The sequence below is a fragment of the Erithacus rubecula genome (genome assembly GCF_903797595.1).
Source record: "Erithacus rubecula genome assembly, chromosome: 2".
Taxonomy (NCBI): domain Eukaryota; kingdom Metazoa; phylum Chordata; class Aves; order Passeriformes; family Muscicapidae; genus Erithacus; species Erithacus rubecula.
The window spans coordinates 46,484,947-46,502,182 of NC_136685.1; the positions used below are offsets into that span (position 1 = coordinate 46,484,947).

The 17,236-nt window shown below is 37.8% G+C and overlaps 1 protein-coding gene and 1 long non-coding RNA gene across 2 annotated transcripts in view; one reads left to right on the forward strand and one right to left on the reverse strand.

Moving 5' to 3' along the window:
- LOC306798641 (dermatan-sulfate epimerase-like) overlaps nucleotides 1-17,236 on the forward strand; it is a 169,186-nt gene that overhangs the window by 78,604 nt on the left and 73,346 nt on the right. The window contains 1 exon segment of the mRNA XM_079298819.1: nucleotides 4,144-4,241. Within this exon segment, the coding sequence (XP_079154945.1) occupies nucleotides 4,144-4,241 (98 nt within the window).
- LOC306798642 lies at nucleotides 5-9,846 on the reverse strand. The gene is made up of 3 exons (XR_013773422.1): nucleotides 9,476-9,846; nucleotides 8,208-8,337; nucleotides 5-2,359 (listed from the first exon to the last, which is right to left on the reverse strand). It is a non-coding gene; the product is annotated as an uncharacterized lncRNA (long non-coding RNA).

Consider the following 17,236-nt stretch of genomic DNA (forward strand, 5'->3'; position numbering starts at 1 on the left):
CTGGAGATTACCCTGAGTTATTGGGAAGCTTATCTGAGTTTTGTTTATGTATGATGAATTATTTGGTTCCGAGTTTTCTGCTGACCCCTCACTGGTGGAGTGGTACAGGGTACTTGAGACAGTGTAGTCCATCTGTGAGTCTGTGAGCTGTATGTGACCCACAGCACACTTACAACCTGCATCCTTTTGGAGGCATCATGATGGGATTGAGGATGCCAGGGAATTACCTGTCAGGCCAATATCCTATACACTATTTGATTCCTGATTTTATTGTAAGCTTTTGCTAGACTGTCATATTTAAGCCACTTATTTTCTTGCTTCTCCAGCAGTAAATGCAACTAGCAGTACTATTGCATTTCCTTGCAGTAAAGCTACAGGAAAATCTTACCAATATTTTTCCCATTAGTGCTTTCCAAAAGATGGTTGTGCATGAGAAATGTGCTTCACAACAGCAGAAAAGATAAATCAGGTGGTTCATTGCACTTGGCAACTGCTTTAGGTTGTAGTTGCTGATCACAACAGCTTTTTTTAGTATAATGTTAAGAACATGACTGGTCAAGTTAAATTCAGTGAAATTCAGCAGAGCTATGACTTACCTACAAAAAAAAATTAATCAGTGATGCAAATAGTGAGGTGGGTGACAGAGTGAGACTATGAATTTATTATTAATCAAAGAATTAAAGTAGTTCAATATGAGCCTACCTTGGCTATCAGGATATGCTAGGGAACAGCAGAATGAATACAGCAACACTGTAAGAAAACCATGGACAAGGTAAAAGACAGAGCTACCTTCCAAAACCAGTCCTGCCAGTATCACTTCTCTTTTGTACTCTCCAGGCTAAATGCTAAAATGAAGCATCAACTGTGCCAGTTCTCACTGCTTTGCTTGAACATTATACCTGCTTGTTTGAGGGGCAAATCTACTTCCTGACAAAAGCCAATTCTCCTTTATGAGCAAGATGCCTGTGAATTAACTCTTTTGTGTAAATCTGTCTAGTTATTTCCTAAATTAAAATTTGGCAAAAAAAGTAAATTCTTGTCCACATATAATGATTTTGGCTTTTTGTTCCTTGGTGAATAATGTTCAGCTATTTAAGGTAACTGTAAAAATCCTGTTGGAAGGCAGTAAGCAAGATACCAGAAACTATCATTGCCTTTCAAAACACCAAAAAGATATCCTGCTAGAAGGATACTGTGTCACTCTCTCTTTCCACAGAAGTGTAGGATGTTCTATGGTATTTATTACAATTATATTTTTCAATGATTTATGCAGTGTGGCTTCCAGGTAGCTTTTGGAAAACTAAGTACTCCACTGTCCATTAGACTTCAGTGAAGAGGGGCTGTTTTCCTGAAAATCTAAACCTTTTATTGATTTTGTTTGTTCCATGCCTCTCGTATCAGACAAAAAGACTCTACATACCTGTGCTGCTTTTTGCTGTACTGGTTCACACCCATTATCTCTGCTCTTACCAGGCTAACTGGTTTTTATTCTTGACATCAACACTGCATTTTATTCTTCAACTCTTAAGAGTTGAAGATATCAACTCTTAAGAATTGCACCTACAAAGTCTTTTATTAATTTCTATTCCTACTCCTTTCACTTAACCAATATGATACTGAGAAGCCCAAAATTGTATAAATATGAAAATCAGAGATGCATGTGAACTTTTAGCCCTTACTCCTAATATTCTTACCTTGTAGCTCTTTACTTTTTGCACTTTATTAAAGAAGCACCTTTTTGGCTAAGAAATTATTGTCTTCATAAAGCTTGTGGTGGGAAATTCATGTTTAATTGTATAATTTACCATTTCTTGAGCAAAATATCCCAGTTGTGTTGTTTGACCAAATTGTCCTTAACTAGAACACATTTTGGTAGGGAGAGGAAGTTTAAGAAAAAAACTTCATTTTGAAATAAAATGAGAACTGTTCCCCAGCCAGAGCACAGACATACTGCTGGGATCAGTATATAAGACATGTAAACCTTAAAAAGCAAGTTCCAGTTCATTCACACAGCAGCATCTTGGTGTATTTTTTCAGTCTTACCTGCCATAAGGATACCATCCAGTTAACTGAACATTTAAGTGTTGACAGGAGCACACCTAAAAACGAGTCAATCATCATATAGTCACTGAAGCCAAGTGTATTTCACCTTTTCAGGAATGTTAGCTACCTAAAAATGAGGAACTTTTTGAAGCTGGTCATTTTATTTCCCTCTGTGGTTAGTGGAGAGAAACCACTGGGCATTATCCTTAGGAGTTCATTCTGCATTGTAGAATTAAGTCTGAAATAAATGGGATGAATTACCTTTCAAGAGTGTGGATGTTTTTCCATTGGGTCTGTTAATGGTGTCAACCACAATCTGAATTCAAGGCCACAGCTAAGCGCATCTCCTCATACAAAGCAGTTTTTGGACAGATCAATAAAGTTACCAAATCTTCTGGAAAGTCTGTTTGTTCTGTTTCAATTTTTTTGAACAAAACACTTGCCACTTTTTCCACAAATCAGAGAATCATAGAGACGTTTAGGTTGGAAGAGATCATTAAGTCCAAGCACCTTTGTGTTTGCCACTAAGCCGTGTCACCAAGTGCCACATCCACACATTGTTTGAACTCTTGCAGGGAGGGTGACTCCACCACGACCCTGGGCAGACTGTTCCAATGCCTGACCACCCTTTCTGTGAACAAAATTTTTCATAAAATCAAATATAATCCTGCTCTGGTGCAACTTGAGGCCATTTCCTCTCACCTTCTCACTTGTTTATCGTTTTTTGTTGTGCTCCTGAAATGTTTGCTTTGTTTTGCAAATTCAAGCCTAACTTACCCATGGATGGATTATTTGCACCAGATGCTAATATGAAAAGTTTATCTCTGTTGGTACTTTTCACCTGGAGAAGAACCCAGCCTATTTGCTCGGCATCTGGAATCTTCTACATGGAAACACACCATTGGAATATTTCATGTTGATTCTTTTAAAAAGGCAAAGGTTTGCATATGGTCACAAGTGAAGAAAAATTAGACAAAGCCAAAATTCGTCGGAGAAAGGAAATTTGAAGGACTTTTATTTTAAGGCTAGAATGTAATTTTGAGCACAGCCCAAAAGCTGTCTCTCATAGGGAGCTCATTCAGTTTTTGATAAGATATTTCACTCCCATGGAAGATCATAAATTATTTGAAAGTGATATAGTTAACTGGTTTATTTCCACAAATTCCCTCAAATGCTAATAGCATTTCAGTGTCTGTGACCATCCTGGATTTGCCATCTGTGATTTCTTTGTTCCATGCAAGACCATCCATATTTTTTTGGATGTTGTAGGCAATTAAGTCACCTAAGCAATGAAATATTTCTAATAAAATAAAGTACCTCATAGATGAGGAATGTTTTCTTATATACCATGCTGAGACATTCAAACCCATTTAAACTGATGGGATTTCCACAGTTCAGATAACAATCTGTATATATGGATCTAATGATCATCAAAAAATCCGAAATTTGTTCTGGGATTCAGCTGGCAGATGAAGACTTGTAGCTGGTGGCTTTTTATTTATAGTCACATGTTCAGCCTCCTTGTAAGCAGCAGGGATGCAGTGAGAGCAGCCAGTGGAGTCTGGAGAGAGAGTTCAGCTATCAAAAGGTTGCTTCAGTTTTGGAATATGTGAAATTACACTCTAATTTTCATTGGCTGTAAATTAGATCTCAGTTGTCTGCCAAGGGTATCTTAGGCCTGTGCATACCTTCAGTATGGATACCAGCAATATAAGCACCTGTGTTTAAGTGTCTTCAGACATCACTTCAGATATTCTTCTTTGAAAAGAAAATCCCTCATTTACAACTTTCTGTCCATGTCTATGCATATGTTGCCATCTCAGATTAAAAATATGTCATCTGTTACATGTTCTTCTGAGATCAAGGAACATCTTTTTACAAATAATGAGTGTTCCCAAAGATCACTCACTGTGATTTGACTCTCTTTTGACAGCCTCAGTATAAGAATAATAGTGACATTGAACAAACATCGAAAAAAAAAGGCAACAGAAGCAAGTGCCTTAAAGAAGTACTCTGATATTTTCTTAAGTCTTACAGAGTATTTCATGACATCTTAACTAGTTTGTTTGCTTTACTAATCATGTTTACTTTACTTTCTAGGAGTGATTTTGAGGAGTATTTTGACATTTTGATCACAAATGCTTTGAAACCTGGTTTCTTCTCCCTTACACCAAACCAAAGACCCTTCCGAACTCTTGGTAAGTTGCAGTTGCTTCTCATCTGCTTACATCTGGGGGAGAGGGGAGAATAAAAATTAAGGCAACTGAACACTGGTAGTGGGGTGGGAAGTGAACTAAATTCTGTTAAGACTGAGGAGCACTGAGAAATTAAAAATTACAGTGTTGAGGATAATTAAAAGACAGAGCTGTAATAGCAATTAAAATTACATTGGGGCTCAGAAATTGCATCTGTAATGAAAAGGAATCTTTCTTTATTGTGCTCACAGGGTCATACACAGAAAATGAAATTTAGTTCTGGGAAAAAAAAGCAGAAATATTTAAAGAATTTAAAGGAAATTCAGAGAACTGTACAAATAAAATTGTAAAGCTAAAGGAAGAAATTTATGACAGAAATCTGACAGCATTAAGTGTGTTTATTTTGGCTAAATAATGACAGAGTAGGTGAAAAGGAAGTGCCCCTGTACTCACTTAATTTAATTAAAACAATCTGAAACACTTGGCAATGTTGTCCGTTAGGTAACTAAGGTTGTAACACAGGAGGTTTATAAGAGCAGTGTTCATTGAACTACAAATAACAACTTGTAAAAACAGTAACATTAGTGAAGACAGTTAATTTTTCCATGTTTTGGTAAATACCTTTATGATTAAGTTACCTGAAAATTAATCTTATAGCCAATATATGCCAAAATATTGCCAAACTATGGTTTATCATTTTGACAGGAAAGTCAGTGTTCTAGCCCAAAAGAAATTTTGCTAGTGGAACTTTTACAGTAAAACTGAAATAAGCAGCAAAAATAAATATTGAAACTAACTTTTAATGTTTCACATATTTATATAGAAAATAACAAGTATCTTAGGTGTGATTTTTAAAGGATCTGTTCAAATAGATGTCAAGTTGACAATTTGAGAAATAATCTCAGTAGGGAAATTGAAAATGTTTGTATGAAAGGAGAGAGAGGAGTAAAATGATGAAGAGTGTAAAAGGCTTAGCTCTGCAACCATTTTATTTAGTTTCATATAAGGTAAATTGAAAATAAAATGTAATACACTTTGGTTTTGTTTTAAACAATTTGATTAGCCTGACTTCCTGAGGAAATCCTGCTGTGTCCCTCTGTCAGTAATTCAGCCAGCAACTTTTGGAGCTGTTGGACAGCTTCAGTGAATTTAATAGACAGCCAAAAAACTCCAGGATACTTTGATGAGGTGGGGGGTTTTGTGCAAAAAAGGGGCAGAATAGAGGAAGACCAAGTTACTCTCTCCATTGATAATATGCAACACTGGCATAATCACCACATTACACTGGAAGGACAAATTTTCATGACGCTGTTTCTTTCTCTGCTTTCAAATAGGAGCAGCTTTATCTGGTGTTCTCTTACTGACTTAGTGGTTTTCCTTCAGTTTGTGTCTTGACAATGCAGAGGGGCTCAAATGTTGGTCAATCACTCATTGCATTAATACCTATTTAATGCAAAATAAAGTGTCATTTCTGCTCTGTATGTAAAATATTTACTTCTCTATGTAAATAGATAAGGGACACAAATGTAACTAAAGCAATCATCAGATAAATAATTTGTTGAAACTACTAACCCAGGAGTGCATCTTTTTTCTTATTATGTTTGTATTTGAATGACAGTAACTGTTTTTTTCTGAAAGACCAACCACAACATTCAAAACAAAGTCTTGGACACATAGGAGAAGGTTTTTAGAGACATGTTTAAAAGTACTGTAGAGCTTGTTTAAGAGTACATGAAGTTTAAACCATAAAAGTAGGAGCATTTATATGAGAAAATGCCTGAAATAATAATACATTTCTATAATGTTTATTTTGCTGCCCTACCTCTGTGTTCCTTACAGCAGCTGAAACAGTACACAGTGAGGCTTCTAATACTTTGACAGGGAGCAGTTTTCAGAATATTTTTAAGGCTTGCTTTCAGAACCACTGAAAGTTTAAAATTTCTTTCTTCCTGTTGGCACTACAGACTTCAGGGAGAAGAGTTTGGCCACTGTGCTGCAGATCAGGGAGACAAAATTTCCATATTTTTCATTTGAAAAAGTAAAAATCTATAGGTGGACATCATCGTCCATTTATTAGTCCAAAAATATTTTCTTAAAGCACAGAGACTAAACTTTTATTAAGGTAATTTAGGGGAAGAAAGTTTTTTCTAGGAAGAAATGTGTTGTAGAAAATGAACTGAAGTAACTGCTTGTCATTGTTACCCATTTCTCCACATCTAAATCTCAACCATGTTCTTCCAACCATCAGTAGGTCTGAGCTGCAATAAATTCCTAATGATACCATATTTTATTGTGTTATAAATGAAAATAAGGATAAGGTCAAAATACGGAATGCGTTCTTAATTTCAGAAATCCCAAGTTTTGCATTGTGTACTGGACTTAAATGTTATTTATCTATAACAGGACTTCTGCTGCAGATTTACTAAAGGAAAGGTTTTGAAGTTTACTAAAGAGAAGGATAAATTCTTTTCAGTGACTAAGTTCAAAAGACAGTTGTATTCAGCAGGCATTTGAAGGAGAACAAGAAACAGGATGAGATGACAAAGGAGGCATTGTCTGGAAATGTGATATTGGGTAACAGCTCTGAAAAAGTGGTTTTTTTAGTAGACAAGTAATTTTAGAGCTAATCCATTTAGAAACCATGAAAAATTATTTTAATTGCTCAATTAAAATTGCATCACTGCTTCATTTTCATTTCAAGATGTGCATCATTTAAAGCAACTAAAACACTAAACTAAAAGATTTGTGTGACTGGGGCACTGAAAAGCACAATAATAATTTATTTAGTTTTGTATAATTGTCTTTCAAAATACCATTCTGTTATGGAAGGAACAGTTTATATGAATCTTTACCTATTTTAGGACAGCTACACTTATTTTGACCCTGCAAAACAGTTTTTATAATTAGGGCTAACTTATGCAGCAAAGGATGTATTTTGTGAGAGCAGTGCTGTACATAAAAGTATCCCAGACTTTTCTACCATAATATGAATACTCCATATATTACTTGTTTTTCACGAGGTTGTACTTTCTTTTACAAAGGGAAATTCTTCTCATGGTTCTTGAAAGTACTAATAATATCTTGAGCTACAGGACCTAAGGATTGGGTTGAAAATGTTTGTGTAAATCCTATGTTGACAAGGAAGGATTTTCTTTGCTTTCAACAGCTACATCCAGCTTAAAATAATTTCTCATTCCATGAAGGGCTTGAAGGAATATAAATAGAAAATACAGTTGTGAATTATATGATAATCTGCAATACATGAAGATTTCTGTAACATTTGACAACAGAGCTTTCCTTTTATCACATCACTTTTTAATGCGTATCAAATTACTAGCCTGACTGCCAGTCCTTATCATTGCCAAATACATCTTTTACAATCCAGAATTATAATTGAAATGCTAAACATAACCCTTAATTCCCTGGAAGCCTTCTCTAAGTCTGTATTCACAGGGAAGTCTGTGTGGCCTTAAAGAAGGCTTATATATCTTTTATTTTCAGCTCAGTCACAGCTGTCTTTTCTGATCTGTTTTTTGGGGGTGTTTTCCCCTGTAAATTGAAAATGTATTGCTGGTTGTTCAGTGTCTGAATTTGAAACACCCACTTAAAAACTTATGTATAGCCTCATGTGTATGTGTATGTACAGGCTGAAAACAACCCTATAGATAGAGTGCCAATGAATGCCACATTTCAAAGCTTGCTTTCAGTTACACTTCCAGGCTGTCTGCCTTGTTCCTGAACTTGAATTTCTGTCCATCTTAAGGTGCCTCTACTGCAGAATGTAGCTTCCCATTTAAGAAACTTTCAGTCATCTAATTTCTAGTAACTGCCATTTTAACAATTCTATGCAGAAGCTTTTTTCCTCCTTCATTCGATTTTCCCTACCCTTATAAAAATACTGGAAAATTCTATAAGCCAAAAGGACCAATTAGAAAAGAAAATAAGGAGACAGGATATAAAACACCATACCTCTGGACTGAATAGCATCTTTGGTTATTAGGGTCTGCAAGGCTTCAGAAGGTGGTGATCCCATGTCTGTCACTTGAGTTTTCTTTTGCCATTTTCGTGAACAACTGGGTTTGGCTATGCCAAAGATGGGCTGGATGGGAAAGAGGGAAGGGGGAAGGGGGAGCATAGGAGGAGGTAGAGTGATGACAGAGCAGTACATGGAAACATACAAAGGAAAGGGATTTCACACTGCTGGAGTTTTCTGAATTTCAGGTCTTTGCTTTTTGACTTTTACTGTTGCTTCAAGGAGGACTTCTGCCATAAGGCTGATGTGTCAAACATAGCTTAAAATGATGAACCCATGTACTGGGCTGACTGGGACTCCCAGCTGGCCCTCCAACCACATCAGGGATTACAGCACTGTCCTCCCAGGGGTCTCAGAGCTCAGGAAGCCTTTTGCAGGGAAGCCCACAAAGGGCCTCATCTCACATCTCTCAGGAGGCACAAGCAGAGTAACAGCAGCACCAGCAAAGAGCGCCTGTTAATCTCTTCCTCCAGTGGCTCAGGGTGTTCCCTTATGTAATGCAGCTGTGCTTGTTGTCATTCTTCTGGAGATGCTACCTCTTTTTATTAGTCTATGTGGATATATTCTATAACATGAGGCCACATAATAATGCGTTTTTGCTGGGAGCTTATGACAGAGCAGCATGTGAAGTTGCACTGGCTGCACACTGCATGATTCAAGAGCTATCAAGTCTATAACCATTTCTTTCTACAAGAAGATGCCTTTAAATTGTTATCCCACAGTGCCATATTGCTTTTAAAAGCCATGATACTGTTTTTAAGGGAAATGAAAGTGTATTGGTGCTGTTTTTCATGTGCTTTCCAGCTATTTAGGAAAGAAAAAGGATTATAACCAATAAGTAATGGCATTTTGTACTCTAGTTTTCTAAACTAGATCTTCTGTTACCTCACAGGATCATAACAGTAAATCTCTTACTGCTCTAATACCAGAAACAGGTTCTGTTATAAGCTTTCAATGGGAGATCCACTGTTAGGAAAGGGGATAAAGCATCTTATTCTATACCCAAGCCACCACTGAGAAATAATTCCCTGCTCTTATCTCAGCCAGGGATTTTCATTTTATCCATGGTTTCTGAGAAAAAGAAGTTTCTTTTTAAGCAACAGGTTAGTATGGATAATTATATATACAGATCTTCATATTCAGTGATAGAATTTGTCTGGTTTTAATTTTTTATTATGAAAAACTATAAGGATTGTGGACGTACCTTATGAAGATGTCACCTTCCTTCAGGTGACACCCTCTTTGGCAGCATGATCAATGTCTGACTGCACTTTCTGAAAAGCAGGCTAGGGCAGGCCAGTCAGGCTGACAGTAGGAGACACATAAAAGAAATTTCATCTCATGTACCAGGGTTTGTTTTTATACAGGTATTCATACTCCACTGGAGAAGCTCAGAGATTGTTTCAAAAAAATCCACAATGTCAGGCTTCTTGGCTGAGTGTTTCACCTCCTATCATTTGTTTAAATGATCTTAGTCTAAAACTATTCCACTTTGTGTACTGCCTTTGCAAAGATATCGACACTCCACAGATTGTTTTTCTGACAGTCTAAACAGCTGTCTCAGAGACTTCTGGTTTCCTGATATTATTTATGTCCTATAGACAAACATTTAAAAAATCAACAGATGTTACCTTGTAATGAAAGGGACTTACCAATTTATCTTTTTAATGTTTGCTAGATAGTGCCTGTGTGTATTTTAAATCAGCACTTCAGAAATCATTTGAGAATGGAAGCGATCATTTCCTATCATTGTTTGTATTTAAGCCATGGATAGGTAAGATGGGAGTCTTTTAACTGTCCTAATGGGTTAGAAAACTCTTCTCTAACAGTTAAATTTTATTTCATTTTTTATAAATATAGACTCAGTAGACAGTGACAGTTTGGATTTTAGGTTCTCTGTGTTCAGTACACAAGCTTTCTGTGTGAAAGCATTTTAAAAAGGTGTGAAAAGCAGAATAAAGTTGGGCCAGCACATGCTTACATCCTTTTGCAGAGCAGGTTGTTAGTCACAGGCTTCATTCTTTCTGATGGTTTCCAAAGTCCTTAGCTACCATATTCAATGGTCTTTGCCTCATAAAAACAGATGCTTTGTGCAATTTTGATCTATTACAGACATAATGAATTAGAAATTGAGGACACAATTGATCACTAATTGGCAGTGTGTCATTTATAAACTGTTTGTGTAATGCAAGAGACTGCAATTTGCACTGACAGTGTGTGTATCCACTACTACACTGACATAATTAAACTGGTGTAAGTTTGTCAAGCTGTGACTCTGTAGTACTTAGACCATGTGGAAGCCTAAGAATGACTTTCCCTTACAGCACATTCCTCTTGGGAATCCGAGCTGAGAAGCCATTCCTTTTCTTAGGAAGAGGAGTGGAGTGAGTGTGTTTTGTTTGGGGTTGTTTTTTGAATGGGCTTTGCTGGTGCTTGCTTCAGAAGTTCTGTGAGGCCAGTTTGTCATGGCATGATTTATATAAATTTATTTATACAAATTATGGGTTTCACTCAGGCGTTTTACAGCACATCAGAAGCTGGAGGTTGAGCAGCAAAGCTCTGGTTCTGTTTCTACCAGGAAGGCATTGTGTTGGCCTGAATACAGACATTCACTGTAAACCTGAAGCACAGGCCAAGGGCTGGATTTCAGCTGATGCCTGAAACTTGCCATGGGAGGTACCCGGTTATCAGCTGAACCAGCCAATGTAAATTGAGTTTGGTGCTCCTTCTTGAGCTCTTTTTGTTCAATCATATTAGCCAGAAGAGCCACCAGGACACAGGTTAATTCTTTAACATTTACTGTTTGCCTAAGCATTGAGGATTATGCAATCTCATGGTATGTGTGGGTAGGGATTTCCACCCATCCCCTCCAGCAAACCTCTATCAATACTGCAGCTTCAACCATATTTGAGACTGGCCTAGCATTCTCAGAGATATTACAGCCTCAGTGAGCTGGAGAGGAAAAGATGGACCTATCACTGCCAACACAGAGAAAGGCTGTGGTATAAACTTCCCCTAGGTTAGATATCTTAGTATCCATCCATGAGACCCTAGCTACATCCATGAGAGCCTAGCACAGTTCAAAACAACTTCATAGGAAGATAGTCCCCATTATTTCCATTGTTGTTCATAGACTCTTTGTCTATTTGAAATTATTTTTAGAAGAAAATAATTAAATTGTGTTTGAAATGAGGCATCTCTTTGTTGCTGAGTATTGAGAAGAATGCTGAGCTGCATTCTCCAATGCCCATCCTTCTTTAAAAGAAAAAAACTTATAGTAAATGTGTCAGGCCAAGGTCTTTATATGTTTACATAGTGTTCAAAGTACCTCAGAGGATAAAATGAATAAGAAGTTATTCATCCAAAAATCAAAAGTGAGAAACTGCAACTTGCTTCTGCATAAAGACAGCAGGGATTGCTTCAGCTGATTACCTTTGATATTAAATAGCGTGTTTGGCACAGAGCTGATAAGAATATTACAGAAAGCCAGTTCAAAGAAAGTTAAAACTGCTGGTTCAAAAGCATGGTATCTACAATATTCCTTTTGTTAAAACTGGAAAACATGTTTAGCATAATTGCCAAGTACTCCAAAACAGAATTCTATGTGTATAGAGAGTATACTTTCATTTTTAAAAGGAGTTACAGTAACTACTGCAGTAACACCACTACACAATCCTAGCTATTGATTATATCATGTATATTCAAGGCTTTGAAGGATAAAGCTCAAACCCCTTTTCTTTAAGGTACTGTGCAAGGATGTGATAAGAGTCAATTTCTGTCTTCAAGGAGCCCACAGGCAGACCAGATAAACAAATGGCAGAAAGACAAAAGCATTGGCTTTCTGTTTGAGCTAAAGAACCAAGATATTGAATGACCTCCCCTGAATCGTATCTCTGGCAGATATGCATATTCACCTAAGATATCTAATGTCCTAATCCAGAAGCAGTGAAGAACTGTAAACTGAGTTTGAATAAGGACTTGTCAGTCTTGACTGTGAAAATCCTTTTAGCCCTTTCTAAAGATTTAGCATAGTGGAAAAATTGATATTATTTTGATTAATTCTGCTAGATTTAATTTTTATGGTTCATTGATATATCCTTTATAATTTCCTGGAATTGGACCCATGAACTTTATGTGTTCTATACTGAAATGAATCAAATTATTCAATAGTTATCTAGTAATTATTTCAAAATATTGGAAGTGATAAGCTCTAGTCATTTATTTTGGAAGACAGCTGAGTACCAGTGGTTCAGGCCACATTTATGTTTCATTTTAATGAGAGAAACATCCTTCATAAAGAAGCATGTCAAATGCCTTGAAACACACACACCATGGATTGGTAGGTTGTTAAGAGTCAACATCTCTAGAAAATCCTCAGTCATAGTTTTCTGGTCACCTTCTGGTGTTGTTTCTTATACTGTCTTTTACTTCAGGATGCTAGCAGAGAGAAGTACTGTGGTACAGTTTGATCTGGCTTGCACCAGAGAGATAAGGCAGGGAAACTGCCACACTTAGGAAGCCGAATTAATCAAAAAAATGCAGCTTCTTTTTACAGCAGAATTAGCTAAGGGCCTGTCAGCCCAATCCCCTCCTGCCAGTGAGTGCCCACAGAACATAAATTGCCATAGCCTAAGTCTGTGTTTTCAAAACCAAAGCCAAAATGCCTAAATGACAAAACTTGTTCAGCAAACAGACTATCTGGCTTAAGGGAATTCTTCTCCAAGACATGAAAATCTTATTAATAGGAGATGATTTTTTTTTTTTCTTCACATGCTGTGAGAAAAACAGACAACATTTAGAAGCAAAGCAGTGAGCACTTAACTTAGACTGCATTTATAGTGTGATAATAATATGCAATGCATAAAAATGCTTGGGATTGATGGAAGATTTTATACTGAATGTAAAGACACAGTTCTGTATGGCAGACAAAAGAAAATGCACATTTCTAACATGTGCAAGGCTTGCCAAGCCTACTGTTATTATTCCTGAGATTAGCTCAGTTGGTTAGAGCATGGTGCTAATAACACCAACGAGTTGTTGCAGCAGTGATAGCACCCATTCTGAAACAATACCTTGAGTTCCCATGTTTATGTTTTCATAGAAATGCTAAAGAATGTCTAGCAATTTTTTATACAAATAATTTGATTCAATACCCACAATTCTAGACTAGAAGTGTGGAATTATGGTTGTGAATGTCTTTTCACCTTTGTTCTCTTGTATGTCTCCCAGCACATACAAGAGTGTCCATCAAGAGTGTCCATGACTACAGGGGAAGAACTAAATTAAAAATTGCAAGAGACTGAAAGGAATACTAGGGAGACAAACCATGCACAACTCAACAGCTGTTCTGGCCTTAAGAGACTACATACTTCCATTTGATTTGTTTTGTGCAATTTTATTATCAGATGGTTAAACAGATTTTATTTTGTCCATGTAATAATAAATGCCCCACTGGAAAGCTTATAAATTTACATATATTATTAACAAACGCTATTGCTGTTTCTAAGTAGGATGTTACACCATTTGTAGTTTATTCAAAACCTGGGTTTTTTCTTGCCAAATCTGTATCAGAGAAATGGATCGTTTTAAGAAGCTATTTTTTTAATATGGAGTTGCAAGCCTCTCATTGTCATGGTTTCACCCCAGCCAGCAGCCAAGCCACTCACTCACTCCCCCACCAGCAGGATTGGAGAGAGAATCAGAGGGTAAAAAAAAAACCTCATGGGTTGAGATAAAGGCAGTTTAATAGCAAAAGCAAAAGCTGCACACTCAGGCAGAACAAAACAATTCACAGCTTCCCATGGACAGGCAGGTGTTCAGCCATCCCCAGGATAGCAGGGACTTGAGAAGGCAAACTCCATCACTCTGTGTCTCCCTTCCTTCTTCCTACCCTCACTTTATATACTCGGCATGATGTCAGCTGGTCTGGAATATCCCCTTTGGTCATTTGGGGTCACCTGTCCCAGCTGTGTCTCCTCCCAAACTCCTATGGCACCTCCAACTTTCCTTGCCAGCATGGAAGTACTAAGAGCAGAAAAGACCATGACTCAGTTTAAGCTCAGCAATAACAAAAACATTTCCATATTCATCACTGTGCTCAGCACAAATCCAAAACACAGCCCCCTGCCAGCCACTTGGAAGAAAATTAATTCTCCCCCAGCAAAAACCACCACAGTCCCTGGAACAAAAATTGACTCAGAATTACATTGTAAGGGTGCTGCCATATCTCAAAAATCAGAGGTCTATTTTGAAACAGTAAAATACCAGGAATAGCTACAGAAACCACAGTGTAGAAACTGCTCTGTCCATCATTTATCCTCAGCCACCTCCCACTGCAGACAAAGAAGGGCCAGCAGACCTGGTCAATGGAGGGCCTTTCTGTGCCCAAGCAGCAGTGCCTGCGCTGCACAGGAGGCATTGCCCCACTGACCCAGTGCTGCTCTTCCTGATCAGAGCCTTCACACTGTGTTTCTGCACCAGGGTCTGAATCCCAACTGAGCAATGAATTAGCTCATTGCTAATTATAGACCTGCAGTGCTGATCAAGAGCCCCAAGGAACCCAAAGGTCTTGCAGAAGTGGCACAGACCCTATGGAAGATGGGATGCCTGAGGGATGGATCAGTACAAGTTTGGAAACTTTACTGGTCCACTAATGTATAGTGCAAACCTGTGAGAAATAACTTCACTCTATAGTTCTTAAAACTATGTCAAAATCCAAACAGAATTCCTGTAAGAAAGAAAAATCACCTGTGAAATGGGGGACTTACCAGTAAGAGTTTGCAGGGGAAAAAACATTATTTGACATTTATAACACACGTGTAAACAATACATGATAGAAGTAAGAATTTTATTCACCCTTCTTCTCTGTGAGGTTTTGTTCATCTTTATTCTTCATGTAATTGTTTTCATCTGTAGAATTCAAAAGAAGTAGATTATTAGACAGAGAACCTCATAAAGAGTTACCTTGTGATTTGATTTCATAACTAGTTTGGAAATTGGAATTGAGGCAGTTTGTAGTAAAGCAAAAATAAAACTGTATGGTACATTCCCGGCAGAGTGAGAGCTGGCAACTGATGCAGAGAGCTTCCCTTCAGCATAGTTTCCATGAATCTGTATGTGCTGGTTTTGATTAAGGAGCTTTAGAGTTCTCTTGTGTGTTCTCCAAAATGTCAAGCTTTTATTAAGGTTAGTCTGTAGAATTGGTTTTTGCAGAAATCACTTTTTGCTTTTTGTGCTGCAGATCTGCTATTGGAAGCAAGTAGTGAAAGGAGCCCTAGAAATGAGTTGAGAACACGTGGACAAATCATAATCAAAGCCTGGGCTGAGATCTGCTTCAGTTTGATATGACAGCTGATCTCTGCCTCAGTTTTCCAGTTTCTAAATACCGCAGCTTACATGATGCTTATGAAGCACCCAGGAGAACTGGAAAGCACTAAGTGGCAGAGGAGATCTACAATGAGCAGCAGATGTGAATTTATCACACATGGGGTAAATATCAAGTGTGTAGAGACTCACCTTGTTCAGAAGCAGTTCTGCCTCTCTCACCAAGTACAGGGAAATAATAGGTCAGAGAATATAAAAATGGACATTTCTTGGCTGGTAAGTGATCATGGGACACTGCATTGTTAAGGTGAGCCTAAGTCCTCCATAGCTAAAGTTCCAAAAGGAATTAGTTCTTGCAACCTGAAAGCTCAAAACCAAAAGTGATGTACCATCTTCTTCCTCGCTGTCTTTGTTCTTCAATGTGTCTTTATTATTCACATTGGGCTCCAGATGTCTTAAACCTCAATATGTATGCTGCACATTTTTGTAGGTAGAGTTAGAGACCCCCAGACTTTTTCTCTTTGTTAGCAAACATGTTCATTCTAATTTGATTCTTATCTGCTGTAAAACTACTTCATATATTTATTACAGTCCACAGATTCCAGGTGCCTCTGTGATACTGCCAGACTAAGGCTGAATGCTCCAAGATTGTTATTTTTTCTGGAATAATAGTAGCAAGAGATTTTATCTGTGAAATTCCTGCACAGAGAGATCTGGCAGAATGCTCTTGGTTCTGAGAACCATTTTCATATAAACACCCAAGTGGTTTTGCAAACCACACAAAATGCACTAATAAGGAACTGGAAAGATAATCACAGATTGGTTTGGGTTAGAAGGGAGCCTTGAGGATCATCTAGTTCCAACCCCTCTGCTGTGGACATGGACACCTTCAGGTAGACCAGATTGCTCCAAGCCCCAGCCAACATGGCCTTGAATACCTCCAGGCAAGGGGCATTCACAGCTTCCCTGGGCAACCTGTTCCAGTGCATCACCACCCTCACAGTAAAGATTTTTTTTCTAATATGTTATCTAAAGCTAGTCGCAATTTAAACCATTGTCCTGTCACTACATATGCTTGTAAATATTCTTGCCCCATCTTTCCTGTAAGTTCCCTTCAAGGATGCAGTTTGGTCACCCCAAAGCCTTTTCTTCTCCAGGCTGAACAATCACAGTTCTCTCAGCCTTTCCCTATAGAAGAGGTGCTCCACCTCCCTGATCAATTTTGTGGCCTTCCTCTGAACTCACTCCTATAGATCTATGTCCTTCCTGTGCTGAAGATCCCAGAGCTGGATGCTCTACAGCAGGTGAGGTCTCAGGAGAGAAAGATGTTGGGGGGAATCATGTCAAAGGCCTTACATGAGTCCAGGTAGATGACATTTGTAGCTTTTCCCTTACCCACTATTGTAGTTACTCCATTACAGAGAGCCACTAGGTTGATCAGACAGGATTTTCCCTTGGTGGAGCCATGCTGGCTGTCTGGAGGACCTCCCTGTCCTCCATGTGCCTTAGGAAGTATCAGGGAAATAATTTCTCTTTCATTTCTTCAGAAGACTCTTTACTACAAATCTTTCATATTAGTCTTCTCTTCAAAGGATAACTAAATATACTTTGCCAGAAAGGAATATTTTCCATTCTTACTTGC